Source organism: Oratosquilla oratoria, chromosome 12, assembly GCF_046742065.1.
Source record: "Oratosquilla oratoria isolate Oo_2021 chromosome 12, ASM4674206v1, whole genome shotgun sequence".
NCBI classification, from domain to species: Eukaryota; Metazoa; Arthropoda; class Malacostraca; order Stomatopoda; family Squillidae; genus Oratosquilla; species Oratosquilla oratoria.
In genome coordinates, this window is record NC_134788.1 from 43,225,103 (window position 1) to 43,234,202 (window position 9,100).

A 9,100-nucleotide genomic window follows, 5' to 3' on the forward strand; every position below is an offset into this window, starting at 1 on the left:
AAATATTAGAACACCTATCAAACTTTGACATCAGGAAATCACATGGCCTGGATGGAAATGCAAATTGGATTCTAAAAGAATGCAAAGAAGAACTAACAGACAAAATACATAACAAAATAAACTGCTCACTCAAAGAAAGAAAAATACCAAAAGACTAGAAAAATGCAAATATTGTACCAATATATAAAGGAGGAAACAAAGAAGAACCAACTAACTATAGGCCAGTCTCACTAACAAGCAGTATAGGTAAAAATTGTGAGAAAATCATCAAGAATAGATTGGTAAAACAGCTGGAAGACAACAATATATTAACCGAAGACAATTTGGGTTCAGACAAGGAAGATCATGTACCACAAACTTAACATGTTTCTACTCAAGAGTAATAGACAAAGTGCAAGAAAGGAATGGATGGGCTGATTGTGCCTTCCTGGACTTACAAAAAGCTTTTGACAAAGTACCACACAAAAAATTATTAAAAAAAAAAATGGAACATATTGGAGGGATACAAGGGAACCTTCTGAAATGGATGGAGGACTTCCTGATTGGTAGAAAGATGAGAGTAGTGTTCAGAGAAAAATATTCAGACTGGAAAGAGGTGATCAGTGAAGTACCACAAGGATCTGTATTGGCTCCAATAATGTTTGCTATTTATGTGAATGACATGGGGGATATGAGATGTTACATGGGCTTCTTTGCAGATGACACCAAACTGTTAAGGAAAGTAAAAACTGAAAAGGATTGTGAATCACTGCAGGAAGACCTGAATAAGGTTTGGAACTGGAGTCAGAAATGAGAAGTGGACTTGAATATTAAGAAGTGTAGCATAATGGAGTTTGGAAAAAGCAAAAACAGAATATCAGGACAATATAAAATTGGAACCAAGGAGGTAAAAAAGGAGAGATCCGAAAAATATTTGGGTGTAATTATCTCAAACGACTTGTCCTATAACAAACAGATAAACAAAGTTGTCGGAGAATCCTACAACATGCTAAGATCAATAAAAGTGGCATTTACATATCTGGACAAAGAAATGATTAAGGCCTAGACCAGAACATGCAGCGACATTGTGGTCACCTAGTACCAAAACGAATATAAAGAAAATAGAAAGAATCCAGAGAGCAGCAACAAAAATGGCACCTGCACTTGCAAACTTGTCATATGAGGAAAGATTGGCTAAACTGGAGTTACCGACTCTGGAGCAAAGAAGAGAGAGAGAGGTGACCTACTGACCATCTACAGAATCATGAAAGGCACAGAGATACTCGATAGAGAGGACTTGTTAAACTGGGACAATGAAATAGTGTGCGCAAAAACCATTCATGAGTTTAAGAGTAAAGTAGACACTGCGAGATAGAAAGGCGGGACGTCACGAACGTAGCTCCCCTTCCCGCAAAATACAACTAGGTAAATACATCAATATCGTACAGAGCAACAAGTAACTACTTGCCACTACGGGAAAGAATAAATCACCAGGAGGAAAAGAGAATATGCAAACTGTAATAATGATGAAGAAGCCCTAATACACTTAATACAACTCTGCAAGGAACTTAAAGAACGAAGGAGTAAAATTAGAGACCTAGATAGAAATGACAACATCGATTAATACAGAAGAGGAATTCTTATTCGAGAGAACAAATATAAAATGTAAACAAGATTTATACAAATTATGAAAAGAGAAAAGAAGATGAAGGAAGCATGTGGTGTATAGACAAGAAAAATAATTAAAGGAAACTGGAATAAAATTGAAGCGCTTCTCAAGCATTTAGTCATATAGCTGAAATATAGAGGTGTGCCGTTACGTCATAACACCTCGAACTCAAACCTGATGTAAACAAAACGAATGGGATGGTCACGGTGTCGTTTTGCCTTCAATTGTCCACTCAAGTATTTTAGGTAAATTCCCGTCTTGTGTGCATAAGGTAATATTGTAGGATAGTTTTAATAGTGAAGATTTTAGCTTTGTTACCGAATACAGGTTTTTAAAGCAGATACTTAGATCTTGTTCAGTAGTATCTCCATAAACTTAATGTGTGGTCATACGCAAGACCGGTCATGCTAATCAGTCACTGTCCTCCACCATAAAACACCCTCAAACTTTTATTTTTGGGATCATGTCAAGATTAGCGAACCCAACATCCTCATGTCAACAACAGCGAACCCAATGATCTTCATGTCAAGAAGAGTAAACCCAAAGATCCTCATGTCAAAAATGGCCAACCTAAATGTCTTCATACTAAATTTATATTGATGAATAAACAATGAAAATAATAAGGTAATATTAAATTTCCATAATTTTTTTTCTTCTAAACTAGTTACTGAAAGGATACTGCATGGCGATTACAATACAGAACCCTGATAACCTATCAACTGTATATTTAACCTAACCCTAAGGCTTCCTGAATATATAAAAAACAGATATTAAACCCAGTGTATGAAAACTGCTATTAAACCAATGAGGATTCATAAAGGTTAATTAGTGAACAGAAGCTTTGAAATATAGTCAGTTATTGATATATTTATGTACTGAATTACCAAAGTGTTTATGTTAATAGTGAACCAAATTACACTTGTAAAGAATAATGAACCCAATAATCTTCTTGTATAGAATAGCTAACCCTGCTGTGTTTAGGTTTGATAATCTTGATATGATCCATTTTTGTATTTTGGTTTTGCTGAAATCGTAATCAGTTACATGCATAACCCTGTTTGTAACCAAATGATATTATATTCATTATTTTTCACATGTACCACCAACGTATCAGGTACATTAGGACAACTGTTAGGCTATCTAGTGGGGTCATACTAATTAATGACAACTGCCATCAATTCCAATTATATTGACTATTTTTAGTCAATGTTGGCATAAGTAAATTATTTGTGCTGTATATTATTGAATCTGCAAGTTAACACAAGAACATAAGAATGCAGGAGACTGCACGAGACCACAAGGCCTACACTAGGCAGTTCCGCATCCATCACCACCTGTCATCCCCATCCATAAAGTTGTCTAATCATTTCTTAAAACAACTGATAGTTTCAGCACTTACTACATGGTTACTAAGTTTATTCCATTTGTCAAGTGTTAAGCATTGGGTTGCATTAGTATTAGGAGTCATGATTTGATACACTACTGAGAACTTGGAATTCAACAAAAGCTTCAAGTTGCCATGTTTGTGTTTGTTGGGCATTCTTTATTAGAAGTGCACATCTATGCAATATAGCATTAGAAAATCATAACACATCAACATAATATATGTTATTCTTGGCAGAAGTCAATAACAGAAAACATTGCTAAAAGCGATACACAAATGAACAAAGCCACAGAGACTCCTTGAGACACCATCTTTGTTTTGATAGATTCGGAGGCTGAAGATAACATCACTGACCTTGATGACCTCTAGAATTACAAGTACCACATTACTAGACGCGGGTTAAGTAGGTAGGTAGGTTAGATGAATTGATCATACTTTAATATCTTTGGCCTCCACGTCTACCAAAACAAAGATGGTGTTGCAAGCAGTCGCAGTGGCAATGTTCATTTGTGTATCACTTTAGTAACTTTTTCTGTTATTGAATTCTGCCTAGAAAAACTTATATTACATTGGTGTATTATAATTAACAATATTTTAAATTTTCTATTGCTATATTGTGTATGTGTGCCCTTTTAATAATTTACCATTTGTTGTTGATTATCTTGACGTTGGTGTGGCCAAAAGCTTAATTATATCCATGATAAAACATGGCACAAATAGTCTATTAATGTCAATATTAACTAAAATCAATGAATATTATTCAAGTTGTTGGCAGTTGTTGGTAATTAGAATTAGTGGTCCAGGACAATGTATCTGCCGGGTGCATTTTGCACATTTTTTGCCCCCAAACACATGTGAGGAAAGCATGAAAAGGAAGGTTTCCTAGTACCTTCATTCCACCCCATTTAGTTAATGTTTTCTAATGTCAAATGGCTTCATTCGCCTACCAGATTATACTCCATCAATGAACTCCTAAATGAAGAATCATATTTTATTCAGGCATCAATGATGCTGGATAATTTCATCCATCTCTGTGGTGCCTCTTATGCAGCAAGAGGGTTGAACCTGCATATTCACACCTTTAGTACAAAAAAAAATTGTAATAATAATTTATGCTTTGTCATCCAACAGTAAATAATGTAACTATCCATAAACAGGTATGTAGACTGGATTGTGTTCAAAGAATTGCATAATGCATGTTATATGATATATATAGATTGAGATTTTGGTAATGTTTACACATAATGAAATAGGTTTGTGCTTTTTTCAACTAGGAAGTATATCGTGTCATGACCACTATGAAAAATATGTTTATATTTTTATTTTTCCTGTGCAGATAGAAGAGATTAATATTACCAGAAATACAGAGAATATAAGTTTCATCAGCTGAGTCAACTAGGTAAGGAATTTAAGTACATCTTCACGGATACCTTCCAAGTGACAAAATCAGATTCTCAGAAAATATACCAACTTGTTAATTGATTCTTCACATGATAGAGGCATATCTTTTCAGTACGGGGCTCCTTCAGTCTCTGGCATTAAAGAAGAATACAATACTCTTACTGAAGAGTGGCTAGATGAAAACATGGCAGTTCCGTCTGATAATTCAACTATTTCTCAGAAAATATGTGAGAAAGTTTTAATAAGGAGTGATACAGATGGACATCTACAGAAACATCAGAGAACATGCACTGATAAAGAACCCCATAGATGTTCTGTGTGCGATAAAACTTTTTCTTATAGGCATTTATTGAAACAACACATGACAGTGCATACTGGAGCAAAGTCATATCACTGTAATATCTGTGGTATAAATCTTAGTAGTAGTTCATCCTTAGGCAAGCATATGGAGAGACATTTAGTACTCAAGTCCCAAAGATGTTCAGTTTGCGAAAAGGCATTTTGTAGTTCAGACCAGCTGTGTGCTCATGCATTACACACAGTAGAGGAACCTCACAAATGTACACTTTGTGACAGAGCCTTCACCTGTCGGAAGAGTTTGAAAATACACACGAGGATCCACACAGGAGAGAGGCCATTTAAATGCCAACTCTGTGTAGCCACTTTTAGACAAGTAAATCATCTTCAGGAACACAGAAGGACACACTCAGGGGAGAAGCCCTTCAAATGCTGTTATTGTGATGCTGCTTTTACCACATCTTCTAATCAGAAGTCCCATATGAGAACTCACACAAGAGACAAACCCTATGAACAATACATGACGGTGCATACTGAAACAAAGCAATATCACTGTACTATCTGTGGCGTAGATCTTAGTTGTAGGTCAGCCTTAGTCAAACATGTGAAGAGACATTTAAGAGTCAAGTCCCATAGATGTTCAGTTTGCAAAAAGGCATTTATTAGTTCATACCAGCTGCATGCTCATATAAAATTACACACAGTAGAGGAACCTCACAGATGTACACTTTGTGATAAAGCTTTTGCCAATGAGAAGGGTTTGAATATACACATGGGGACCCACACAGAAGAGAAACCTCACATTTGTACACTTTGTGACAAAACTTTCTTATATAAGGCTGGTTTGAGTAGACATATGAGGGCCCACACAGGGGAAAAAACATTTAAATGTCAATTTTGTGTAGCCACTTTTACCCAAGTAGGTCACCTTCAAGAACACAGAAAGACGCACTCAGGGGAAAGGACTTACAAATGCAGTTATTGTGATGCTGCATTTAGCACCTCATCTAATCAGAAGTCCCATATGAGAACTCACACAAGAGAGAATCCGTATAAACAACACATGACGGTGCATACTGAAACAAAACAATATCACTGTAATATCTGTGGCATAGATCTTAGTTGTAAGTCATCTTTAGTCAAACATGTGAAGAGACATTTAGAACTCAAGTCCCATAGATGTTCTGTTTGCAAGAAGGCATTTTGTAGTTCAGACCAGCTGTGTGCTCACACAACATTACACACAGTAGGGAAACCTCACAAATGTACACTTTGTGACAAAGCCTTCTCATGCGTGACTGATTTGAGCATACATATGAGGACCCACACAGGAGAGAAGCCCGACAGTTGTAGACTTTGTGGCAAAGCCTTCTCATCTAAGACGAATTTGACTAAACACATGAGGGTCCACACAGGAGAGAGGCCATTTCAGTGCCAACTCTGTGTAGCCACTTTTAAACAAGTAGGTCACCTTCAGGATCACAGAAAAACACACTCTGGGGAGCGGCCTTACAAATGCGGTTATTGTGATGCTGCTTTTACGACCGCTTCTAATCGGAAGTCGCACTTGAGGACTCACACAGGAGAGAAACCGTTTAAATGTCACTTATGTATTGCTGCCTTTTCACATGCAAATCAACTTAAGTTCCATGTTAATACTCACACAAGTGAGGGGCCTATTTGCAAATAATGCAATGCCATCTTCTGTCGGTGTTGGACTTCCTCATGAACTACATGAAGGTACACTATGGGGGTACACCTTATGAACATTCATGTTGCAGTGCCTTTTCACATGCAAACCAACTTAAGTTCCATGTTAAAACTGACACAAGTGAGGGGCCTACTTGCAAATAATGCAATGCCATCTTCTGTTGGTGTTGGGCTTCCTCATGAACTGCATAAAGGTACACTATGGGGGTACACCTTATGAACATTCATACTGCAATGCTAGATTTAACAAGTTGCAGTACTTGCAAGAGGAAGAGTCATAAAAATGAACAAGCTTTATAAGAATGATACTAACTTATCTCCCTCTAACCTAGAATCAAATTTAGGTGTATGAAGGGATAAGAATCCATTTGTATAAATATATATATATATTTATGGTTACATGTCACACACTCCCCCCTATCAGGAGGCTAGGACGGTGCCCCTCATAGAGGGCTTTGTAGCATGGAATTTAATGAACCATGCCCTTGGTTCAACTTCGCCAATAGCAGGATTTGAACCGCCCTCACCTCGACCTTCGCCCCAAGTAACAACGCCCTAACCCGCTCAGCCAGCAAGCTTCCTTGTATATATGCAAATATAATATATATATATATATATATATATATATATATATATATATATATATATATATATAATATATATATATGTACATGTCAATATAGGAGAAAGGAAACTTGTAGGCAGTAAGTACTTTCGTATATTACATCTTCAGACTAAAAAAAAAAAAAATTTTTTTTTGAGTTTGAATATGAAATATACGAAAGTACTTACTGTCTACAAGTTTCCTTTCTCCAGTGTTTATTTTGCATTTTTGTATCATGATGATGTGATTGCTTGCAATATATATATATATATATATATATATATGCAATAAAAACACTAGGAGCGTGTGTTCACAAATGCGTAAGCAACCACTAGGAAAAGTAAACTAACGAAGCAGAGCGCTTTCGTATAATTACATCTTCAGTGCAGATAATTCCTTCTTTGTATCTGCACTGAAGATGTAATTATATGAAAGCGCTCTGCTTCGTTAGTTTACTTTTCCTAGTGGTTGCTTACGCATATATATATATTTATAGATATATACACTGCTCTCATGCTTTCCTATAATCTCTTCAGTGCACTAGTGATAGAGGCTTTCCCCCCTTATTGCTGGGAGCCCCTGGCTTCCTTTTCAACATCTTAGTGACCACAGCAAAAATAACACATAAAGGGAAAACTGGGGAGTAACCATATGGTGTAGCATACAGTGCACGTGGAAGAATGAGACAGCCTTGCCAATGTTTAGTTGCCGGGTGGCAGTGTTGAATATCACAAAGTTAAAGTTGAAAGTTGCCGGGTTTCAGTTCTGATATTGGTCTCAAAGGATCTAATCAGAACGTCAGCTGAGGCAAGCCTCAACCCTCAACTGTGGTGCCCAGTCATGGCAGTAACCTCCCTAGTAAAAAAAATTCAACTCACAGATCTGGGGGAGGTTCAGTCTGCTGATCCCATGATTATGAGGCCAGCATGCTACCACTGTACAAGTCAGGATCTAATATAGAAATATAGCATGGATATTGTTTTTGTTATTTAGTACTACATGTATCTATATGACACACAGGAACCCACAGTCAGAGAAGGGCTACAGTTGATAGCTGAAATATAGGATTCTTCTTTATTCGAAGTTTATTTTCTCCGACTGTGGGTTCCTGTGTGTCATTTACAAATGTGCTACTACATTTCTGCTTAGAAAATGTATCTTTATGCTTACACTACATTTACACTTAGTACTACATTTTAATACTTACACTACACTTACATGTTACTAATACTTAGTACTTTACTTACACCTAGTACTTTACACAAAAGCAAACTGGATGTGGAGAGATACAAAAACGGGTCAAAACGAGCATAGCTCTAGTCCTGTAAAATACAACTAGGTAAATACATAAAGGTCAGAGTGCAATAGATGAAGTAATTTTTCTAAACTACCAACTCCCTTTGAGAAATGGTCTTATAAACTATCACAATTGATTCTACCATCATAATCATATTTTGATTAAAATATGTGTTTATAAGAGCTGATTTCCAAAGATTTCCGAGACTCACACCCATTCATCATACATCGGCAGAATGTCATAGGACCCAACATTGTATCTAGTTAATTGCACCTTTAAAGTGATTATTGCATACACACTCATGGTTTCTATTGACAAATGTCACAGAATTTAACTGAATCTGAAGAAGAGTTAGTGGAGGTCATTCATAATCCATCCAGCCATATATGTTTGAGTCCATAAAATGACACCAAACATCAAAAGATGATCAGGAAATCACTGAACATGCCAAAGTTTACCTTCTTCAAGATGATGATGAAAATGGGAAGTCTGACCATAGTAGTAAAGAAAGTGGGGAGGAACAGGATAAGGAAGAGGAAATCCAGGGATACAGGGTAGAAAGAATAGGAAATACTGATTGGTGTGTCTAGGGGTAAGCTGACCCTAAAGCAAAACTAGATCATCATGAATTGATGCCATGGCCATAGGCCTAACTTCAACTTTACTTACCCACCCCCACATCCCCTTGGTTGGACCAGGTGTGGTGTGTGTGTGTGGGGGGGGGGGTAGCCATTGGCCTAGGCCGGGGGTCGGCAACCC

At 36.9% G+C, this 9,100-nt stretch overlaps 1 protein-coding gene across 1 annotated transcript; it reads left to right on the plus strand.

The window, feature by feature from the left end:
• Positions 1–3,539: 3,539 nt before the first annotated feature.
• Positions 3,540–6,565, plus strand: LOC143030717 (uncharacterized). Its single transcript, XM_076193907.1, has 2 exons — positions 3,540–4,189; positions 4,369–6,565. Exon 2 carries the CDS (start codon positions 4,618–4,620, stop codon positions 6,418–6,420), a length of 1,803 nt encoding a protein of 600 aa, XP_076050022.1. The 5' UTR covers positions 3,540–4,189; positions 4,369–4,617; the 3' UTR covers positions 6,421–6,565.
• The last annotated feature ends 2,535 nt before the right edge of the window (positions 6,566–9,100 follow it).

What these genes read in the sequence shown, in the direction of transcription:
- LOC143030717 (XM_076193907.1), top strand. Translation starts at nt 4,618, where the DNA reads ATGGCAGTTCCGTCTGATAATTCAACTATTTCTCAGAAAATATGTGAG.